The sequence below is a fragment of the Mobula birostris genome, chromosome 17 (assembly GCF_030028105.1).
Source record: "Mobula birostris isolate sMobBir1 chromosome 17, sMobBir1.hap1, whole genome shotgun sequence".
Lineage (NCBI taxonomy): Eukaryota > Metazoa > Chordata > Chondrichthyes > Myliobatiformes > Myliobatidae > Mobula > Mobula birostris.
In genome coordinates this window covers 21,931,690-21,956,695 of record NC_092386.1, presented here as the reverse complement: position 1 = coordinate 21,956,695, position 25,006 = coordinate 21,931,690, and the positions used below count along the sequence as shown (strand labels likewise).

Here is a 25,006-nt window from a genome sequence, read left to right as displayed (position 1 = left end):
ACAAGACCAATTTTCAGTCACTTTGTGAAAACTTGCAGAAATGGAAAACACTTCAAAAGTTGTTTGCCAGCACTTCACAACAAAACAGTGTTGGTTTGCGTGCTCCATACAATATTTTATTTGCTCATTACTAAATCTGGAAATCCCCATACAATTGCTGAAGAACTGATTCTGCCATTTGTAAGGGAGAATTCTGTGTACGGTTTTGTTTTAGTCATCTGACCAAATAATTGCAGCGATTCCACTAAGAAACAACTATGTTCAAAGACAAATCGATAAAAATGTTTGAGAATGTGGAAGACTCATTGTGCAACATACTTACCGAAACAGAATTTACTCTGCAGTTGGATGCATCAACTTTGCCAGGCAGCAAATCTTTGCTTCTTAGTTATGTTCACTTCGTAAAAGATGAAAGCATGGTTCAAAAGTTGTTATTTGCAAGGAGACTAGAAACAGATATGAAGGGGGAGTCAATATATTGGGTTGTTGAGCGATTTTTCAAAGAGAAGGACATTTGGATCACAAACATTCTTGCTTATGCAACAGATCAATCACCATCAATGACAGGACACCACTGTGGGGTTATGACTTTCTTGTAAAAGCTGTACCTAACATATTTACCATTCACTGTGAAATTCTCCCGACAACATTTTGTCACAAAAAACCTAAGTGATTGGCTGCACAAATCATTAAGTACTATTTTCACAGCAGTAAAGAAAATCAAATCTCTGTTCTCGAGAATGATGAACAGTTTGAATGCTTGCTGTTGCATACAGAAGTCAGAGTGCTCTCAAAAGGAAACAGATATTTTTATGAGCTTTTTGAAACTGTGATAAAATTCTTTGAAGACTCAAATGCTTCATTCAGTAATCAACTAAAGAATATTAGGCATGTTATTACTTATTTGTTAGAATTATTCACAAAATTTAATGAAATCAATCTTCAATTGCAAGGAAATGATGTGAATCCTATCAAAGACAAATCACAATTTTCTGTCCATGTTAACATTATTTAAGTGCAACATTGGCCTTGAGACCTTTTCCAGTTTCCTAGCCTCTCTGAGTTGGAAGAGAAAGAAAGAATACCAAATGATGATTTTCAGTATACCTTGGTGAGCTGCATGAATACACGTGGGAGAGATTTCAGGATCTTTTCTCAATCCAAATCCCAGAATGGATAATAAATCAATTTCTGAACCCTTGTAATGAGGAATTAACAAACAGGATGGAGGAAGAGCTGTCCTTGCTACAAAATGACTTTGAGCTGAAGTCAAAGTTCAAATAATCTTATCAAGGCTTTTGGTTGTAGAAAGAAATCTCTAAACTCTATGCTGCACCGTGGAAAAAGGTCAAGATATTCTTTATTGCCTTTCCAACATCATATTTAGAGGAGTGCGGTTTCAGTGCAGTCAGCCAACTTCTTTGAAAGCAACAAAGCAGACTGCAAATTACTGAACGTGGTGATCTGGCACTGCCTCTGAGTGCAATTCAGTCTGATGTTGAGGAACTGATATCATTGCACCAAGCCCATCCATCTCATTGAAAGGTGAAAAACCACTGAAGAAGTAAATAGTTGGACTACTAATGTATGCTCTAAAATTGTTGATGAAAACAGTTTTTACTGTAATTAAAGGAATAATTTTATTTGTAGGTTTAAATGGATTTGAATAATTTTTGCAATTATTTGTCACTGCTTTGAATTTACAGTTCCTATTTTCCTTCACTGTGCATTGTAAATCAATATTCTTTATAGTTTTTATGTAATGACCGGAAAGGGAGAGGGGGCACTGAGGCTGTGGTTTATAAGCCAAGGGGACAGTAACCCAAAAATGTTTGGGAACCACTAGTTTAAGTTTTTCCTTTCCAACACTCAAGAAAACAATTCATTCAATGAATCTTTCACTGAAGAGAGAAGGAAAAAACAGCCTGCCTTATCAAGCTTGGGTTTGGAAAAAATGAGTTTGGATGATATGAAAGAAATTGTTTCTGGCTTCCAAACCTGAAGAGGATTCAGTATTCTTTACAGGATTCTGGCATTATGGATCTGTGATAGTGATTGATAGTTTAGTCTCTAAGAAGTACTTCTTTTGTTCACTTCGTGCTACGAGGCTGTTCTTTCTCTTCTAAAATGTTTTTTATTACAATTTGGGAATATGAGAGCCATGTCAATGGTCATCATTTTCTCTGCTTTTTGAAAGCTGCAAATCATTTGCAAGTGGCAAGTCTCTTGCTCATGTCATGTGTTCTTGTCTGTGCCCTTGCCTTCTACTTGACCTTAAACTGAATTAACAAATATTCAGTCCTAGTGTTCCGGAGACTTAAAGCACAAATTTTATTTTTACAAGAGACCCATGTGCGGAGGGGGGACAGACTACGTATTTTTAAATTCTGGAAGGAACAACAGTTCCATTCGAACTCTAACGCTAAGATTCGAGGCGTCTCTATTTTTATAGACTCCTCAGTTACTTTTATACAACAAGATATTATTTCTGATCCGAATGGTAGATTTCTACTGGTTAGTGGTCTATTATTTAATAAAAAGGTAGTTTTGGTCAATGTTTATGCTCCCAATATGGACTGTCTGGAATTTTATAAATCATTATTCAATCAGTTCCTGAATTTGAATGAGTTTTCATTGATCTGGGGCGGAGATCTTAATACCTGTTTATCTCCAGCTTTGGACCGTTCGGCTCCTCTACGGACCTTACCCAATAAATCTGCAACTTTGATTAATTCATTCCTCTCTGATTCTGGGTCGACGGACATTTGGCGTTTTCTGCATCCTGAGGAAAAAGATTTTTCTTTTTTTTCACATGTTCACCATTCCTATTCAAGAACTGATTATTTCTTTATTGACTCTCGTCTTATTTCTTCAGTGATTAAATGTGATTATGACTTTATAACCATTTCGGATCATGCTCCACTTAAGCTTTCTATCAAAATTCTGGCCAATACACAAAATAATAGACAATGGCGTTTTAATTCACTGTTGCTTCAGGACTCGGACTTTGTTAACTTTATGAATGAACAGATTGATCTTTTTTTTACAATCAACTATACAGAGGATATTTCTGTGAACATTCTTTGGGATACTTTTAAAGCTTATATTCGTGGTCAGATTATCTCGTATTCTGCTGCTTTGAGGAAGAAGCTGAAGCAGGAGGAGTTGGTAATTGTGGATAAGATTAAGGAAATTGATAAGAAATATGTTATAGCTCCCTCTGAGGAGTTATATAAACAAAGAACTGAACTTCAAATGGAACAGAGTTTATTACTTTCGTTCTTGATTGTAAACCAATTAAAGAAAAGAAGAAGTGAATTTTATGTACACAGTGACAAAATTGGCAAACTGTTGGCTAACCAATTGAAGTCTAATTATGCTAAATCTCAAATTAATCAGATTTATAATCAAAATGATCGACTGATACTTGATCATGTGGGGATTAATCATACTTTCTTTGATTTTTATTCTTTCTTATATCAATCAGAGTCTCCTCGAGACTCTAAATATATGAATGATTTTTTAGATAACCTAGACTTCCCTGAGACTTCACAGGATATGTCTTCTATGCTAGATACTCTCATTACTACTGATGAGATTAAGAATGTTATTTCCTCTATGAACCTGGGGAAAGCTCCTGGCCCTGATGGGTTTACCGTAGAATTTTATAAATGTTTTGCACCTTCATTAATCCCTTGGTTCTGTAGGGTTTTCGAGGCTTCATTAAATCTTGGTAAACTTCCTGAATCTTTCAATAGAGCGTCAATCTCTTTAATATTAAAGAAGGATAAAGATCCTGCTCAATGTGCATCTTATAGACCAATATCTTTATTAAATGTTGACTCTAAAATTTTTTCTAAGTTATTAGCGAACAGATTAGAAAAAGTACTTCCTTTTATTATTTCGGAAGACCAAACAGGTTTTATTAAAGGTCGTTACTCTTTTTATAACATTCGCACACTGTTAAATATTGTTTATACCCCCTCACAAAGTGTTCCTGAGTGTGTTATCTCTTTAGATGCTGAGAAAGCTTTTGATAGAGTAGAATGGCCTTACTTATTTAAGGTGCTTGAAATGTTTAATTTTAGCTCGAAATTTATATCCTGGATCAAACTGTTATATCATTCTCCCGTGGCCTCGGTCCATACTAACTCTCTAAGCTCACCTTTTTGCCCTCTTTTTCGAGGTACTCGACAAGGTTGTCCTCTTAGTCCTTTATTATTTGATATTGCATTAGAACCTCTTGCAATTGCCATTCGAGAATCTCCAAATATTACTGGGATAACTCGGGGCTTAAAGTCCCATAAAATATCACTCTATGCTGATGACTTACCTTTATATATTTCTAATCCTCAAAAATCCATCCCTGCTGTTTTAGAGTTATTAGCACAATTTAGTCTCTTTTCAGGTTATAAATTAAATCTTAGTAAGAGTGAACTTTTCCCGATTAATAAACAACTTCCCTTATATCATAACTTTCCATTTAAATTATTAATAATTATTTTTCATATCTTGGGATTAAAATTACTTGTAAACACAAAGATTTATTTAAGATTAACTTTTTACCCTTAATTGACCATATTATTCAACTTTCATCTAAATGGTTTCCTTTATATTTAACTTTGATTGGTCGTATTAATGCAGTTAAGATGTTTTTTCTGCCAAAATTTCTATATATATTTCAGGCATTACTGATTTTTGTTCCAAAATCTTTTTTTGATAAAGTTGACTCAAAAACTCCTTCATTTATTTGGCAAAATAAAAACCCGAGACTGGGTAAAATACATTTACAGAAAGCTAAGAGAGATGGAGGTTTAGCATTACCTAACTTTAGATTCTATTATTGGGCAATCAGTATTCGACATATGAAATTTTGGTTACTTGACCAGGATATACTATCCATTCCTAAATGGGTAGCATTGGAATTACAATCTGTTCAGGGCTATACACTTGGCTGTATTTTAGGTTCCTCTCTTCCTTTTGATTTGAAAGGCCTTAAACAGGTATCTAACCCGATAGTTAAATATACCTTACGTATTTGGTTCCAATTTAGAAAATTTTTCGATCTTAACCAATTTGGGATAGCGATTCCTATTTTAGGTAACATATTTTTTCCTCCCTCTTTTACGGATCGTGCTTTTCAAATTTGGAAGACTAAGGGTATTTCACGGTTTTTGGATTTATTTTTAGATGGTTCCCTTATGTCTTTTGAACAATTATCTAATAAATATAATTTATCAAGAATACATTTTTTTAGATATCTACAAGTTAGAAATTTCCTAAGTACTATACTTTTTTCTTTTCCAATGCTCCCTCCTACATACATTTTAGATACTATAATTAACCTTAATCCATGTCAGAAAGGTGCATCGGCTATGATTTATAATATTATTATGAAACTTAGGAAAGCTCCATTTGATAAGATTAGGGTAGATTGGGAACAGGAATTGGGGTCTATTATTTCCGTGGATGACTGGGGGCAGATTTTACAATTAGTCAATACTTCCTCTATCTGTGCTAAACATTCCCTAATTCAATTTAAAGTTGTTCATAGAGCACATATGTCCAAAGATAAATTAGCTCGCTTTTATTCTCATATTAATCCTTTTTGTGATAGATGTCCGGGGCAGATAGCCTCTTTAACTCATATGTTTTGGTCTTGTCCTACTCTGGAAACTTTTTGGAGAGACATTTTTAATATTATCTCAAAGGTATTGAATATAGATATCTCTCCTCACCCTATTACTGCTATCTTTGGACTACCTAAAATTTCCAGTAATCTTTCTCCTTCAGCCCGTAGAATGATTGCATTTCTTACTTTAATGGCGAAAAGATGTATCTTACAACATTGGAAAGAGCTTAACGCTCCAACCACCTTTTTTTGGTTTTCTCAGACGATACTATGCTTGAATTTGGAGAAAATTAGAAGCAATCTTTATGATTCCTCACTTAAATTTGAACAGACCTGGAGATCTTTTATTCAATATTTTTATTTAATGTAATTTTTTTTCTTCTTTTTTTTGCTCCATATTTATATACCCTTCTGGGTTTTTTTTTACTGTTTTTAATGGAGGTCAGGTTTGAGGACGTGATTTTAAGTTCTTTAACTCTATTTGGTTCCAGGTTAGCCCATTGCTTTGCTTTGCTTTTAGTTTAGTTGCACGGTGGGTTTTTTTGGCGTTTTTTTTTTCCTTTTCTCTATTGATATATATATATATATATATATAAATTAGTATACTATTATGTTACCTTAGTATGTTATGTTTAAATTACATTGTTTGTATCACTTTTTTTTCTGTATTAATATTTCCTGTAATTTTATTATATTCTAACAATGTATTAGTGCCTATATGGCTTACCCTTTTGTATACTTATTCAATAAAAAGATTTTAAAAAAACAAACACTCAGTCCACCAATGCCTAATGTTGCATTAGCTTATCTGCTGCTGAAATGCTCGTCCATGCCTTCATTACCTTTTGAAAAATAAGATTTTTTTTATCAAATCTTTTAAGTCAGGCAGCATCTATGAAAAAAGGAATATTGGGTCTTTGACCAGTGACATTAATTTTGTCTTTCATTCCACAGGTGCTGCCTGATGGAGTGTTTCTAAAATTTTGTGTGTTTGTTCAAATATTCTCTTGGCTAGCTTGCCATCCTACACTCAGACTGAGCTCAGTTAACTTGAGCATAAAGTCCTAATTGTTTTCCTATCTAGTGATGTCCATTGGGTGTCTATCGTTTAATTCTCAGTTTTCACAGATGTTTTTGAATTCTATCGTGATCTTATTCATTCTTTTCTTGATTATCTAATCTGACTAATCTCTGTATTCTAGTTCTGGTGTTTTGCCGATCTCTAATTACGTCTAATTTTAACATCAATGTTTTTATTTGCTTAACAGTAATGCAGTCAGCTCTTGAATTGCCTTCATAAGCTGCTCAGCCAGTCTCTCCTACTTTCAGAAAACACCCACTAATTGTGTGTTTTGACCCTTATGACATTATCTTCATGGTAGCATTGCAGGTAATACAAAGCTCACATCTTGGTCTCAAATTTTGCCCGATATTATGCATGGAGGTTGGACAAGAAGTTTCAGTTGCTTGGCATTAGAGATTAGGTGGTAAATTGGATCAGGCATTGGCTTTGTGGGAGAAGCCAGAGAGTGGTAGTAGATGGTTGCCTCTCTGGAGGCCTGTGACTAGTGGTGTCCTGTAAGGATTGGTGCTGGCTCCATTGTTGTTTGTCATCCATATCAATGATACGGATGATAATGTGGTTAATTGGATCAGCAAATTTGTGGATGACAGCAAGATTGTGAGTATGGTGGACAGTGAAGAAGACTATCAAAGCTTGCAGTGGGATCTGGACCAGCTGGAAAAACAGGCTGAAAATGGCAGATGGAGTTTAAAGCAGACTAGTATATGATGTGGGACTTTGAGAGGACAAACCAGCATAGGTCTTACATGGTAGAGCACTGAGTAGTGAATACAAAGTTAGTAATTCCTTGAAAGTGGCCTCACAGGTAGATAGGTCCATATGGACATCTCTTAGTACATTGGCCTTCCATAATCAAAGTACTGAGTACAGGAGTTGGGATGTTATGTTGAAGTTGTATAACAATTTGGTGAGGCCTAATTTGGGGTATTGTGTGCAGTTTTGGTTGTCAACCTACAGGAAAAATGTAAACAAGACTGAAAGCATGCAGAGAAAATTTACAAGGATGTTGCCAGAGATTGAGGACCTGAGTTATAGAGAAAGGTTGAATAGGTTCGAACTTCATTCCCTAGAACATAGAAGAATGAGGGGAGATTTGATAGGAGTATACAAAATTGTGAGGGATATAGATAGGATAAATTCAGGCAGGCTTTTTTCACTGAAATTGGGTGAGACTACCACTAGAGGTCATGCGTTAAAGGTAAAAGGTGAAATGTTTAAGAGGAACATGAAGAGAAACTTCTTCACTCAGAGAGTGGTGAGAGTGTGAAAAACTGCCAGCAGAAGTGGTGGATCTGGGCTCGATTTCAACATTTAAGAGAAATTTGGATGGATTGGAGACATGTAGAGGGCTGTGGTTCAGGTGCAGATGGATAGGACAAGGCAGATTAATAGTTCAGCATGGACTAGATGGGCTGAAGGGCCTGTTTCTGTGCTGTAGTACCCTATTACTCTATTATGAATTTGAAGCAGCTCAGGCAGTTCATCTTTGTTAGAAGTGTGATCTCCTAGTTGTGAAAGTCAGACAAAAGAGATTTTGAAATCTAGCCTGAACTGTTTTAATTTGGTTGAAGATGCTTCCAGTGGTTGTCGCCATGTCCAAAAGGCTATTATTTGTGCAACTTGTCTAGAAATTCCATGTGGTCAAGTTTATGCTATTCTATAACATTCTTGAACAAATTTGGCTGAATTTTCTCAGAATATGTTTTGTTCAAATTAAATATAAATTTCTATGGGTCTTTTTTATTTATTACTTCTAACTGAAGAGTATAATTTTGAATTGTAATGATTAGATAAAATCAAGTGGTCAGTTGTATGGATTCCATCTCATATGTAACATTGAATGGAAATTACAATACTTGAATTTGAGAAAAGATCTTGTACAGTGAAATAGTAGCTGATTTTTAACCTGTTTGATTTTGGATTGCATCCTGTCAAGCAATGTAAAGTTTTAGTTTCCTCACACATTTCATTCTTTCATCAATGCTGGCCTGATCAGACCTTGAATATTATATTTACCTTTCTTGATCCTAGTTTAGATTAAGTTCCTTGAGCTACAATTCAATGCCTTGTAGTTTTAGTCGGAGCCAGATAATGGGATGTTGTGTTCGAAATGATGCCCTTGAATCTGCTATCTCAGGAGCTCCTGTCCCCACTCCCCGCCCCCCCCCCCACCACCACCACCAAAGCCAAACCCCTATTTCACTTTCTGTTTAAACTAGTCCGCCAAAGGCATATTTACTCTTTACTGATTGGTGTAAGATGGTACCTGTGATGCTTCTGAGAAAAGTAAATTTTGACAGGAAAGTAGATGAAAATGGCATTGTTATCTTGCTGTCTGTTTGTCTGGTGTGGATTTTACTTTCATAACAAAATCTGGACAAGGGCAGTTAAAAACCTGGTTATTTAAGTGTTTCTTAACGTACAATTTGCTTTAAATTGAGTAATCCTAGATCACTCAACTTGGAAAGCAAAAGATAACCAATATGCGACACTTCTAATTAGCTTTCTCTTGGTTATGAGTACATCGTAAACTGTAACGAGGTCTCTTAGGACTGCTTCTGCTGCCAAGAACTTCGGCGGTTCTTTCTAATTAACCATCAGTCATCATTTGTTCCAAATTTTAGATTTATTATCACAAATCTATGTATTATCCATAGATATACTTGTAACTGATTGCCAGTCTAACATTTCAAATGACCAGGATCTAACTTCATTTTTCTAATGAGTGTTGAAAAAATACATGTAAATAAACTAACAGTGAGCAGACATATTTCTTTGCAAGTCTTCATGGGATCTGTCTGCTCCATATTAATGCATTTTTCTACTTATATTGGTGCACCTACTTGTTTTCCTAATGTTTGCAGGGCTTTTGTCTCCTCTAATATGTTTGGAAGTCTATTGATTGCAACCTGTCAAAAATCTTACTGAACTCCATGTAAACCATGTATACTGATCTGCCTTAATCAATTTTCTTAGTTGTATCCTCCAAAAACTCAGGTCAAATTTGTGAGATTTGATCTTCTCACCATAAGACCATATTAACCTCCTAATCAGTCCTTGCAAACCAGTCCTCTCCCTTAGTATCTCCTCCAACACTGATGTTAGGCTGACTGACCTGTAGTTTCCAGGTCTTTCTCTATCATCTGTTTTGAACAATAGTATAACACTTACTGTACTTCAGCCCTCTGATGGCTTACTCTGGCAAATGAAGATGCAAAGATCTCTGGCTCAGCCTCAGCAATCTCAGCCCTTGCTTTCCTTAGAATCCTGGGATGGAACCCATCTGACCTTGAGGATCGATCCCTTCTAATAGACACCCATATTTCTAACTCCTTCTCTTTCCTGATACAAATATACTCCAGAATATTAGTTTGCCTCTTACATAACTCTTCAGTCTTTGCTTCCTTCTGTTTGCTGAATACCATTGGAAAGTATTCATTTCTGACCTCCTGGCTCCACACCTAGATTATCTTCATAAGGTTATCCTTGAGGTTATCTTTCTTTAGCTATCTTCAAAGATTTTAGGATTCCCTTTAATCCCACGTCACGATCTTTTTCATGGTCCCCTTTTCCTGTTCTAATTTCTTTCTTTAGTTCTCTCAAATATTCCTCTTCCTTTTTCCTGATCAAACCTTCAATACTTTCAATTTCCTTTGTTACCAATAATCCCTTAACTTGTTATCCTTGCTTCTTATTCATGTCGACAGATGCTGGCTCTAAATTCTTACCGTCACACTTTGACCTCCTCCTATTTATTATTTGTGGCTTCCCTTCAAGTAGCTGCTCCCAATCTACTTCTACTAAGTCCTGTTTTACACTATTGAAATATGTCTTCCCCAATCTAGGCTCCTGTCTTCAAGATTAGCATTTTTCTTGAATCTTATCAGACTATAGTTACTGCCCCAAAGGGTTCCTCCACAGATATGTCTATCACTTGCCCATTCTCATTCTTTCAGATCGGTACAGCACCTATCTATATAATCTCTACATACTGCTTCAAAAAGCCCTTCCATTGTATTTCATGAATTCCACCCCAACCAAGCCCTATTCACTAAGGCAATCCCTGTCAATGTTGGGAAATTTTAAATCCTCCGCTACTACAAACCTCTTGCTTTTCTTCTTTAGGAAGTTAAGCCAAACAACACCTTACCCTTAGCTGACATTGATGTATTGTTGCCTTAGTACTGTACTTGGGGTTGGAAGAATGTGCAATAATGGGGAAAAGTTGACATTTTGCCTTATTTCATTAGTTTCCTCCAGATATTATATTAGGAATTCCTGTTTGCTTAATCGTTCAAACCGTTTCTCCAATTTGTATTAATGTGGGTGCCTTATTTTGTTTTTTTTTAGCTGTGTGGAATTTATAGCTAAGGAAGGAAAGAGCCTGAAGGAGCTGTACCTGGTATCCTGTAAGATCACTGATTACGGTGTGTATCCTGCTGTTTATCACTACTGCCTTTGAGATATGCCTGTGTCTGCAAACCTGAGATTATAGGGTCATCTAATATGTGCAGGGCATTGAGGCCTCTCAAATGTATTCATAAAAAGCTGATGCATACTGTACTGTGCAAAAATCTTAGGTGCATGTGAAAAAATTCTGTGAAGCAAAGATGCTTTTAAAAATAATGAAATGAAAAGATTCTAAATATCAAAAAAATTACAATAAAGAGTAGCATACAGTAAAAAACTAAATCAAGTCAATATTTGGTGTGACAACCCTTTGCCTTTAAAACTGCATCAATTTTCTTGGTATACTGCCATGCAGTTTTATAAGAAAATTGGCTTGTAGGTTGTTCCAAGCATCTTGGAGAACTTGCCAGAGTTTTTCTGCTGACTTTGGCCCTATCACTTGCTTCTCTGTCTCCAGGTAATCTCACACAACCTTGATGATGTTGAGATCAGGGCTCTGTGGAGCTGAAACCATATAAAAATCTAGGGCGCCTCAGTCTTTTGCACAGTTTTGAATTTTGCTGAAGTAATATTTTTTAAATCTTAACAATGGTCAATTATTTTAAATTCAATTGTGAATCCATGGAAACTTTTACATATTTACTAAAATTTAGGCCATTGAAGTACTGAAAGTAAGCAATTTTAAATGATAACAACAGACTTAGCAAGTTGTTTTTGAAATATTCCCTTCATATTCAAAATTGGAACAAGTGTTTTGTATATGAATCTCTCTTATATTATACAGCATTTTTGCAAAATATTTAAATATTATAATCAGTGTTGTCATGATAGAAAAAGGTGTAAGTTAGTTCAGTATTAATATTTGAAATACGGAAGTTACAAGGAACCAATGTGTATGAGAGGTTTTTCTACTCTGATCAGTTCTACTGGCTTGTAAAGTTGTCATGAAAATACTTTAATGCTAGATTATTTATGATGTAAAACGTATCAGGGGTACTTTGGCTTCATTTTGCCCCAACCTTGTCATCTCAGAATGGAGTTGGAAGAAATCATCCCCAACCCCTAGCTCTATCTACGACAAGGAATTTATTAATGCTATAAAAATATTTGTTTTTCTTCTCCTTCATCTTTTTTTCATCTTATTTTCCTTTTCTCTTTCTATGCGATCGTTGTTTATAATGTTCATAATTTTTAGTGAAGTTTATATGACTTTATTGATGATGAATCCTTGGGTATTCTGCTTATCTAAATTAGATTTTATTTATTTTGTGCATTTTTTCATAGTTTGTTCTGTTATAGTCTGTAACTGCTCACTGGTTGCTCAGTTATGTTGGATTAGACTCCACAAAACTTGAAGTAAGGAAGAAAGGGTGATGCATCATGTCTTGGTCTGCAATGGAGATTCATACAACTGATGACAGGGATGTGTATTAGATGATCCAAGGCAGAATGGCTCACTGAACAATTTAGGCAATGACTGACAAGGTGCTTCCTGACAGTGGCTGCATTTATGAAGGACAAAGAGGCCTGGGTTTCAAGGGTAATCTTGCTGTCTGCTTAGAAGGCTTCTGTAACTGTATATAGTATTAAATGAATGTGAACGCTATACTCATACTTACTGTATCACTATCTGCTGCAATCATAAGAGAAATATAATATATTGTCTTCATCAATCCAGTTCCAAAAGAGTCAAATGTTGAGCAATTGCGTAGTTTTTTATTGGTGGAATATTGAGGCTTAAGACTTTCAGGACCTCCACGCGGGTACTTCAGTCTTCAGGCTAGACATTACCACCTTCTGTATTCCGATGTTTGATGAATATTCTTTGCGACAGCATTGTCTTGAAATTGGATTATATTGCATTCATTCTGGTATGTTGTGGTAAGTAAAAAAAACTGTTTGCAAAGAAAAACTGTGGATTTACAGCAAGCTCCACAAAGTCTGCACTTTTTCCGTATGTCTGAAAAGCTAAAATATGTCTGGATGCTCATTCAGGTAGGTGCGCTATTATGCAAGTATGCCCAATGGATCATGCAGGCCGGTTGTCCAGGAGCAGTGTTGTGGGACCTCCTTCACCATTACTCAGTGCAGACTTGCCCAAGGAGGCCACAGGCTCTGCAGTCTTTCTAATGGGTAGGATGTCTCTCCTTGGCTTTCCCTTCTCCCTGTGGCCCACTTCCTTCTTTGGTCATGGCTGTTCAATACGCTTCCCCTTTCCCTGTTTGCAATCCTATCACCACTTCAGTAAATCTGCCATCTCACTTACCTCCACCCCACACTTACATTCCACCCCGTTCCTTCTATTTAGATACCATCCAATCTAGTCCCCTTCAGCTGAACACCACAAACCACCCCCCCCCATCCTCTCACTGCCTCCTGATCCTAACATCCTGACCCTACTGCTCACCTCTCAAATCTGGTTGCAGACTTTGTGTATGATGTATGACGGAGAACCTGAAAGACTGATCTTTCACCATTCAGTGAGCCTCTTCAGGGATAAGTAATTCACAGGCCCTTCTGCATTACCGTATTTTGTGGTAGTGGGCCCTCAGAAAAAAAAACATTTATTGGTCCACTGCTTGCTTCCCCATTAATACACTGTATAATTTCTAGGTACATAACTCCTGCAGTAGTAGTATTTCTCTAACTTGCTTTTTAACAGAGATGTCCGTCATATTAATTTATCTTACCCACTTGTTTTCTAGTTTAGAAAATAAATGATGGCTCTGAGCCCATTAATTGTGAGCTCACTGCAACTATTTCATGTTTTCTCCAACGGCATTTACATAATTTTGATTAACATAAAGTAGACTCATTCATGTTCCCTGGTTCACTTGGTCCAAACATGTCATCATCTAAACAAGTCATTATTCAAAATCTAGTAATCTGTCTATCTGTTGTTAATCTGCTATTAATAATTTCAAATAACTATACTGTAAATAATTTGATCTAGGACCTCATTAAGTGGTAGATTTTGAACAAAGACAATGTTATTCTAGCTAACTTTATAACTAGCAACACACATAAAATGCTGGAGGAATTTGCTGAGTTCCTCCAGCATTTTGTGTAATTTGCTCAGACTACCAGCATCTGCACAATCTCTTGAGTTTGTAATTTTATAACCAATTTTGTTTAACTTTTGTGTGTGTTGCTTTGTTTAACGTGTGTGTGTGTATTGCTTTGTTTAACGTATGTGTGTTGCTTTGTTTAATCTATGTGTGTTGCTTTGTTTAATGTGTGTGTTGCGTTGTTTAACGTGTGTGTGTTGCTTTGTTTAACGTTTCTGTGTTGCTTTGTTTAACGTGTGTGTTGCTTTGTTTAGTGTGTGTGTGTGTGTTGCTTAACGTGTGTGTTGCTTTAACGAGTTTGTGTTGCTTTGTTTAACATGAGTGTGTGTTACTTTGTTTAATGTGTGTGTGTGTTGCTTTGTTTAACACTTGTTGAGAATGCATCATTGGTTGTAACAACATTTGGGTACAATTGCAGTGGAGAGGGAGTTTAGAACTATTTCACTGAAAAGGTTTGGAAAATATAGTCCAAAGAGATTATGGTTGTTTTATTTTTATTCCTTGGACTAATATGCAGTGTTTGAAAAGCACAACGGCGTAAGGACATAAAAAAGAAGCAGGGAAAATGCCCCTTAGGCTTGCTCCAGCATCTGAGAAGATTGGGGCAGATTTCATCTTGGTCCTAACTGTAATGTTCTATGTTCGATGCTCTATGTTTAACTCCAGTTTCCTGCCTGTTCATTAGGGCTTTTTACTCCCCTATAGACCAGAAGTCTGTATATTTCAGCCATGGATCCTCATCTCTCTGGAGTCAAACATTTCAACAATTAAGAATCCTCTGAGAGAGCATTACAGAGTTGGATTTGGCAATGTCACTGATTAAGTACAGCGACAAGATTAAATTATTTTTAGTTTCTCATTTCCACAATGTTAAAAATGAGACACTGACAAAGGGAAAATAATCTTTATGGTCAGCAAATTTAACCATTATTCAACTTAATTTAATACAGTGAAGTTCATAATTATTATAACATTCTCTTATATATCTGCTCCCCATCAAATCAGAATTTATCATTTTGTGATAGTAATGTTGAGTGTTCCGTTGAAACTATCATTCATTATTTATTAGTTTTATAAATCACATCTTGCATCTTCCTCAGCCTTGTGTTTAAGTATTACAATTTTATGGAGAAGAACAAGAAACACTGCTTCTTCTTCATGCCTAGCAAATTTAACAAATTTGACCTTTCCATATCCAATGGGCATGTTCAAGGACTTTTTTCTTTAAAGTCTTTGAACATGCCCAAAACCAATCCCATCTTTCCAAAGTGACAGTTGTTTCTAAACAACTTATTACATTCATAGATGATCCTCTTTGTGATCATAACCTTCTCAAGTTCTGCACAGATTTTGATAGGATTTTTTATGTCATCTTTCTCCAAATATTTCAGAATCAGGTTTATTATCACGGCATTTGTCGTGAAATTTAATTTAGCGGTAGCAGTTCAATGCAATACATAATAGAGAAGAAAAAAGATAAATTAATAAGTAAATAAATTACAGTATATATGTATATTGAGTGGATTAAAAATCGTTCAAAAGCAGAAATAATATATATCTAAAAAGTGAGGTAGTGTTCACAGGTTCAACGACCATTCAGGAATCAGATGGCAGAGGGGAAAAAGATGTTCTTGCGTCACTGAGTGTGTGCCTTCAGGCTTCCGTACCTCCAAACTGATGATAACAGTGAGAAAAGGGCATGCCCTGGGTACTGGGGGTCCTTAATAATGGACGCTGCCTTTCTGAGACTCTGCTCCTTGAAGGTGTCCTGGGTACTTTGTAGGCTAGTACCCAAGATGGAGCTGACTAGATTGACAACCCTCTGCAGCTTCTTTCGGTCCTGTGCATTAGCTCCCACCCCACCCCCATACCAGATAGTGATGCAGCCTGTCAGAGAGCTTGCCACGGTATATCTGTGGAAGTTTTTGAGTGTTTTTGTTGACATACCAAATCTCCCCAAACTCCTAATGAAGTATAGTTGCTGTCTTGTCTTCTTTATATGTTGGGAGCAGGTTAGGTCCTCAGAGATCTTGACACCCAGGGACTTGAAGCTGCTCACTCTCTCCACTTCTGATCCCTCTATGTGGATTGGTATGTGTTCCTTTGTCTTACCCTTCCTGAAGTCCACAGTAAGCTCTTTCATCTTACTGACGTTGAGTGCAAGGTTGTTGCTGCCATACCATTCCACTGGTTGGTATATCTCACTCCTGTACCCCCTCTCATCTCCATCTGAGATTCTCTCAACAATGGATTTATCATCGGCAAATTTATAGATGGTATTTGAGCTATGCCTCGCCACACAGTCATGGGTATAGAGAGAGTAGAGCAGTGGGCTAAGCACACACCCCTGAGGTGCACCAGTGTTGATTGTCCGCAAAGAGGAGGTATTATCACCGATCCGCACAGATTGTGGTCTTCCGGTTAGGAGGTTGAGGATCCATTTGCAGAGGGAGGTACAGAGGCCCAGATTCTGTAACTTCTCAATCAGGATTGTGGGAATGATGGTGTTAAATGCTGAGCTATAGTTGATGAACAGCATCCTGGCGTGGGTGTTTGTGTTGTCCAGGTGGTTTAAGGCCAATTACCAGATACAGGATCTACAGTTTTTCTTGATGTTGTCATGAGGGAATTAAGCTAATCGATTCTTGTAGAGTGAGAGAGAAGCCACCAATGGGAACTTTCTAACAATAACTAAATAAATAAGGATGGAACCAGAATATTTCTCCTGTTATCCAGCAAGATCCTAGTCTGATTCCATCCTTGGTCACATGCACCAAGATACAGTCAAAAGCTGTTTTGCATGCCACCCATATAGATAATTTCAAAACGTAAGTACACCAAAGCAGTACAATATCAGACTGCAGAATGTAGTGTGACATTATATTCTGTAAGATGGTGGCCTGTTCAGACGCAGTGGCCTCTCGGAGCCAACCAAAGGTGTTTTTTTTTAAATGTCCTTCTCGCAATCGTAAGACAATGCTGGGCTCCAAGAACTTTGGGACCCAATCAGTGAGCTACTCGCTGATCGGAGTAGTTGGACTGGGTGTTGGAGGAGCTGTACTCACTTGGAGGCGCTGGAGTGTGTGCAGACTATATTGCTGCTTACTACAGGATTGCATCAAAGGCATTGGAGTCGGTGCACAAAGGCGGCGTGCTGTGTAACCCTGGGTGATTGTCCTGAATGTTTCTTTTGCAATCGCAAGTCCCTGTTGGACTTTGTTAATGTAAGATGCCGCAGGCTTTTTTCCTTTGTTTGGTGACGTGACAGAGAGCAGGGGAGCTGCGTGGCCTTGGTTGTGGCGAGGACAAGGCCTCAAGCCATGGGTTTTCCTGCTGCTGCATTGCAGGAGGGGAGACATCAGATGGGGAGTAATGTGGCATTTGTGCTCAGTTGACGGCTGGCCTCTCCTGCCAGTGCTGCCCTCCAGTGTTCGATCAGTGGAATGACAGTCTGGATTGCGTACTGCCAGGAACTGCACCATCAATTTGTGGGACATGTCATTCAGGAACTTGGGCTACATGTATGTTTTTTTGTGTGATTTTGTGTGTGCTCTTTATTTTGAATGTGTTGTGTATGTTTTTGCACCTTGGCCCCAGTGGAACGTTGTCTCGTTCAGCTGTATTCATGTATGGTATGATAATTAAACTTGAATAAACACCAGAAATTCTTGTAGATGCTGGAAATCCAAAGCAATGCACACTAAATGTGGAGGAACTCAACAGGTCAGGCAGCATCTATGAAATAAATAAAGTATTGATGTTTTGGACTGAGTCCCACCTTCTAGAGAAGGAACAGGGAAGACCCCAGATTAAAAAGATGAGGGGAGGGGAAGGAGGCTAACTGGAAGATGCTAGGTGGGATTGAAAGGTAAAGAGCTGGAGAGGAAAGAATCTGATAGGAGAGGAGAGTGGTCCATAGGAGAAAGGAAAGGAGGTGAGGACCTGGGTGAAGAGATAGGCAGGTGAGAAGAGGTAAGAGGCCAGAGTGGGGAATAGAAGAAGAGGGGAGGGACACTGGACACAATAGACTACCCCAGCAGATTCACAGGTGAAGTGATGCCTCAAGTGGAAAGTCTGTTTGGGGGCCCTGAATGGAGGTGAGGGAGGAGATGTATGAGCAGGTGTGGAATAAGTGCCGGGAGGGAGGTTAGTGGAGAGGGATGAATAGACAAGGGAATCGCAGAGGGAACGATCCCTGCGGAAAGCAGTGTGACATTTACAGAGAAATTGCAGTACAGGTACATAAAAGTGGTGCAAGGACCACAATGAGGTAGATGGTGATCTAGTGTTTATATTTAGCATGCAAAAGGTGGGAAGAGGCTGTCCTTGAGCCATGTGGTATGTGTTTTTCTTCTGCCCAATAGAAAAGGGAAGAAGCCAGAATGACCTGGGTGAGAGGAGTCTTTGATTGTGTTGCCTGATTTCCCAAGGCAGTGAGAAGTCTAGACAGAGTCAATAGAGGGCAGGCTGATTTTTGTGATGCACTGCGCTGAGTTCACAAGTCTCTGCAATTTCTTGCAGCTTTGGGCAGAGCAATTGCCGTACTATGAGTCATCTGGATCAGATGATTTCTATAACCCATCTCTAAAAGTAGGTGAGGGTCAATGGGAACAAGCTCAATTTCCTTAACTTTTCTGAGGGAAAAGCAGCACTGGTGTGCTTTCATGGCTATAGCATCTACGTGGTTAAACCAGGACGAGCTATTTACATCTAGGAATTTGTAACTCACAACCATCTCAGAATCAGGTTTATTATCACCGGTGTGTGTCTTGAAAGTTGTTAACAGCAGCAGCAGTTCAAAGCAATACATAATATAGAAGACAAAAACAAAATTAAATAATAATAATAAATAAATCAATTACAGTATACGTATATTGAATATATTAAAAATTTGTGCAAAAACCAGAAATAATATATACTAAAAAAAGAGAGGTAGTGTCCAAGGGTTCAATGTCCATTTAGGAGTCAGATGGCAGAGGGGAAGAAGCTGTTCCTAAATCGCTGAGTGTGTATCTCTGTATCTCCTACCTGATGGTAACAGTGAGAAAAGGGCATGCCCTGAATGCTGCAGGTCCTTATTAATGGACACTGCCTTTCTGAGACAATGCTTCTTGAAGATATCCTGAGTACTTTGTAGACTAGTACCCAAGATGGAGCCGACTAAATTTATATCTCTCTGCAACTTCTTTCGGTCCTGTGGAGTAGCCCCCCCCCCCCCCGCAATACCAGAGAGTAATGTAGCCTGTCAGGCTGCTCTCCACGGTACATCTATAGAAGTTTTTGAGTGTATTTGTTGACATACCAAATCACTTCAAACTCCTAATGAAACATAGCTGCTGTCTTGCCTTCTTTATAACTGCATCAATATGTTGGGACCAGATCAGAGATCTTGATACCCAGGAACTTGAAACTGCTCACTCTCTCCACTTCTGATCCCCCTATGAGGATTGGTATGTGCTCCTTCATTTTACCCTTCCTGAAGTCCACAATCAGCTCTTACTGATGTTGAGTGCCATGTTGTTGCTGCAACACCAGTCCACTAGTTGGCATATCTCACTCCTGTACGCCCTCTCATCACCATCTGAGATTCTACCAACAATAGTTGTATTGTCAGCAAATTTATAGATGGTATTTGAGCTATGCCTAGACACACAGTCATGTGTATATAGAGAGTAGGGCAGTGGGGTAAGCACACACCCCTGAGGTGCACCAGTGTTGATTGTCAGGGAGGAGGAGATGTTATCACCAATCCACACAGATTGTGGTCTTCTGGCTAGGAAGTCGAGGATCCAGTTGCAGAGGGAGGTACAGAGGCCCAGGTTCTGCAACTTCTCAGTCAGGATTGTGGGAATGACTGCATTGCCATAGATATGTATTAGGGCAGGGTACTCAACACCATTTCCTGAAGTCAGTAGCCAGCTCTTTAACTCATATTGAGGGAAAGGTTGTTGTTTTCACAACATGCCACAAGGTTTTCCATTTCCTTCTTGTACTCCTTCTCATCGTTATTTGAGATTTGTCCCGTCGTACTGGTTTCACTTACAAACTTGTAGATGGAGTTTGAGCAGAATCTGGACACACAGTTATGGTGTATTTTATGATACTCAGATCTGCCTCACTCAACCCTATGATTTCAGTGCAATTTCAATTGTTTGACTGACAATCGGTGACATGTAAGCAAAAATTTAATCCAACTAATTGTTGGGAAGTCCTACCCCATTGTTTGTGGATCCTGTCATAAATTTGTCCTGTAGCTTATGGCTTCTTTGGCAACAGAGGATAAGTATAACTATTTACACCTTTGGTGTCAGTTTTGACCCTGAGATACCTTTCAGTGTACAAGTCCAACTATCCTGAATCAGAAACCCAACACTGCTCTCTTGTGACCTTGATCCAGATCTCATATCAACAGCTGTGACCTTTATGATACATCAATGATGAACATCAGGACACTGATGTCCTGAAGAAGGATCTCAGCCTAAAACGTCAGCTCTTTATTCTTCCCTTTAAATGCTGCCTGACCTGTTGAGTTGCTCCCGCATTTTGTGTGTGTTGCTCTGGATTTCCAACATTCTTGTATTTATGTTATATCACTTAGAGGTGCATTATATATAAAAGAAGGGAGACAGTAAAATGAGAGACATACAGTCGATAGGTAGAGCAAATAAGCAAACATAAGGGAGTGAAAATACAATGAAGTAAAAGAGTTAGAATTTGAAGTCCGTGCAATGGAAAAAATAAGAAGTTGCATCGGAGAGATTGTGTGGTTACCCACTATTTGGAATCTGTGAAAAGTGATAAAAATGTGTGATTACAGGCAAATATAAAAAAATAGGCATTTATACATACATTTGGTACTGTTGTGTATTTAATATTTAAGTAATGTTTGAATAATTTTGTATATATATATTGGTTCATTAAGCATTCCTGTTTAAATAATTCATTATGGGTTTTATATATATATATAAATACATGGGTGCTTCATTTAATGTATACACAAAGTTAGACCCACATTTCAGACTACTATATCTTCCTTTGATTTAGTTTAAAGTTTTGAAGATACAAATCATAACAGATACCATGTGATACAACAGGTAATGGTCATTGGAAAGAGTGAAAGGAATAAGACAAGAGGAGTCAAAGATGAAAGGAGATTTGCATAAAGAAAGCAATTAAACACCAAGATAAATTAAGTTACTCATAAATTTTCAGTTGAGTTACAGTGGTCATCTGAAACCTAGTAGTAAGTTCACTGGACACTTTCAGTGCCGTATTGCAAATATTTTAAATGCTCTAGACACATAATTTTTTAAATATATGTTGGTGTTGCTGTTGTGTTTTTATGGAGAGGCAGAGGTCCTTGAGAAAAATTGGTATATGAATCCTGCTGTCTTTCTGGGTTACTTTTATTAATTGCAGAAATACTGTCTGCAGTCAAAGTAGAAAACCTCAGGTGTATCTATACCATTAGCCTCTGTGATAAAGGAGTCGTTGAACCGTCTTTCACTGGCCTTACAGAGGAATTCAAGTGTTCTAAGGTGCATCTACAGGTGACACTCAAAGACTCTCTTGACAAGACAATCAGTTAAACTGCATGGACCTTATCAGTTGGGTGGAAATGGACTCTAGCTGATGTGGTGCAGCCCTTAGGCATAGAGACATTGTGGGGCAAGTCCAAAAGGGCAGGTGTGGCTTTGCTCTAGCAGCAAATGGACCCATAATTCCAGAACGAAGTAAGTTGGTTGTATTGGAAGTACGGCGACAAGGAGAGTCAGACAGAAGTGCAAAGGCTGTCACTCTGGCTAAGCAGGGGCAATGGATGTGGTGGGAAAGCATTGAGAGGAGGAAAATCAGCTAGAAGGACATATGGGAGATGGAAGCAGACAGACTTAGCCACCTCATCAGAGCTAGATATGATGTGTTTCCCTCACAAAAACCTCCACTAGTGGTTCAGTGAGGACCCAACTTGTACCCTGTGCCTGATTCTAGCAACCCTCAAGCATATCCTGGCAAACTTCAAAACCAGCCTCGCACAAGGCAGATACACATGGCGTCATAACCAGGTCTTGAAGAGTCTGGCAGTGGCAATCAGGACTAAGAAGGCAGCAACCAACTCTTGGCCCCCTAGAATGACTAACGCTCTGACACCAGCAGCATTTGTCCAGGAGGGAGGGAAAAGACCAACTAATCTCCCTCCTAAGCCAGAAACAGGGCAGATTAACATGGCCGGTGATTGGACAATGCTGGTGGATGTCAATAAACGACTCGCCTTTCCACCAGAAATTGCTACCACCAACTTCAGAGTAGACTTGGTTCTCTGGTCCAATTTATTACAGATCATCTACATTGCTGAACTCACAGTCCGGTGGGAGGATTCATACTTGTGCTTATATGCTCCGGTGGCCGAAACATATAAGCACAAGAGGCTACGATATGCGAATGTAGCAACTGAAGCTCGGCGACGGGGCTGGAAAACCCAAGTTTGTCATGTGGAAGTGGGTTGTGGGTATTTATAGCCACATCCACCATCAAATTGCTGAAGGAGCTAGGGATCCATGGTCAGACTCTACGGCAAACCACCAAAGCCACATCAGAGGCAGTGCAGAGAAGCAGTCGGTGGCTATAGATCAAGCAAAAAGTCCTCTCCTGGGCTCCAAGATAGTATTAAGAGAGTGGGAGGACACAATGAGGGGAAGTAATTGTTGGGCCCTCCGGAGATGTAGTGGGCTAATTGATAAAACATCGAGGAAAGAGGGTACTCATTTGAAAACCCCTGCGTGTCAACCCTGTGCCACTCCCAACGTCAAGGCAGTCTCGAGCAAGTGCTCACAGCCCATTGGCGCGAGAGATATTAACATCTTATCCTGTGTTTTTTGATTTTTTTTATGAAATAAGGATAAATATATATTGGGTGAATCAAGTGCTGGTCCATATGCCCATTGAACTGCATAAAGTTTGCATATTTAAATTCAGCTATTATTGCACAGAGTCAAAAAACATAATAGCCTCAATATTTTGCGAATTCAGTTAAATGTTCAAATCTTGCATTAAATTTTCAATCAGGCAAACTGTCAAGTGACTTTTTTTTCAAAGAGCTTAACCATGGACTCAAGTACTTTAATAAGAGGTAATTTAATAATTTTAAGTAATTGATCATGTATAAAAGCCTTAAACCTGTTGATCTAATGTGCATAATATTATTAATTGATTAAAGAGTACTTCCAAATTGTTTTTCAAGCCATCAGGAAATAATTTTAACGAAATGGCTTTGGGCCTGAAAATAGGAAGATCCTCTTGAGACATGGAAAAGCACATTAATTCATTTTTTATTGATTTCATTGAAGAAAATAGGTAGTTGGGAAATAATTTAGAATAAAAGGAAAGAGAAGGAAAGTAACTGATGAAAATATAGTTTTTGTACAAATATTGTGTAGGATATTTAATTGGCTGCTTTACAGATATTACTGTAATCAACTGTTAACATCCCAGTAGTAACATTGTGATAATTGAGTCTCAGTGTGAGGTGAAACATTTACAAGTGACTGCCAACAAGAATGTACTAAGCATGCTGTTTGCAGATGAGTATGATTGATAGCCAGTTTATCAGCATAAGTCATTAACTGAATAAATCATTTCTCATTTAGAAACAAAGTTTTAATTTTAATGAGGACTTCAGTTTGATTTCCCAATTAAATTTGCTGATTTTATTTACATTCAGAAAATATGTACTAAGTATGAAATTATTTGTTTTGGCACAATAACGTGACTGGTGTTGAGGTTAAGTCATTGAAAATGAGTTTGAATGATGCTACACTGTTTTCTGCTGGAGTGACAAATTGGGTATCAGTTTTCCTTTTAATTTGGTTCGTAATATGCAGGGAACAGTGGCAATCCTACAACTTACTGTGTAGAGTTTGCTTTAGTCAAAATTTAATACAGATGTGACATTCCCTACAACTCAGAGATTGGCATGGCAGCTCAGTGTTATTCCTTTTTGCCGTTTAGATAAAATTTGATGACCCATTGCTGACATCTTCATACATTGACATCAGTTGTAGACTTCCAGGATTCAGGTCTGGTAACGATGAAGGAAGTCTCGAGTTTGTTTATAATTCAGGGTAGCGTCAGACTTGGAGGAAAGCTGAGGGATTTTGAATCAAAATTGGTTTATTATTGTCACATGTACCAAGCAGCAGTGAAAAGCTTGTCTTGCATGCTGTTCATACAGATCTATTCAATACACCGGTGCATTGAGGTAGAACAAGGGAAAACAATAACAAAATGCAGAATAAAGTGTAACAGCTACAGAAAAATACTATGTAGGTAGACAGTAAGGTAAGAGGTCAAAACAAGGTAGATAGTGAAGTCAAAACTCAATATTAGAATAAGAATCAGAATATAGTTTATTATCACAAACGTATCTGTGCACTTCACATACTTTTTGAATTATATTTTATTAACTTATTTGTGTTAATATTTTGTATTATATGCTGCGAGTGACGTATATATTCAAGACAAGACACCTTTTATTGTCATTTCAACCATAACTGCTGGTACAGAACATAGTAAAAATGAAACAACGTTTTCCAGGACTATGGTGCTACATGAAGCAATACAAAAACTACACTGAACTATGTAAGAAAAAACACAAAAACTACACTAGACGGCAGACCTATCCAGGACTGCATAAAGTGCACAAAACAGTGCAGGCGCTACAATAAATAATAAACAAGACAGTAGGCACAGTAGAGGGTACAGTAGGTTGGTGTCAGTCCAGGCTCTGGGTATTGAGGAGCCTGATGGCCTGGGGGA

The 25,006-nt window shown here is 37.9% G+C and overlaps 1 protein-coding gene across 7 annotated transcripts in view; it reads left to right on the top strand.

The window, feature by feature from the left end:
* fbxl17 (F-box and leucine-rich repeat protein 17) overlaps positions 1–25,006 on the top strand; it is a 697,249-nt gene that overhangs the window by 473,781 nt on the left and 198,462 nt on the right. For all 7 annotated transcript variants that reach the window (XM_072281357.1, XM_072281361.1, XM_072281356.1 and 4 more), the window contains one exon: positions 11,067–11,143. In XM_072281357.1, coding sequence (XP_072137458.1) covers positions 11,067–11,143 — 77 coding nt within the window. The remainder of the gene's footprint in view (positions 1–11,066; positions 11,144–25,006) is intronic.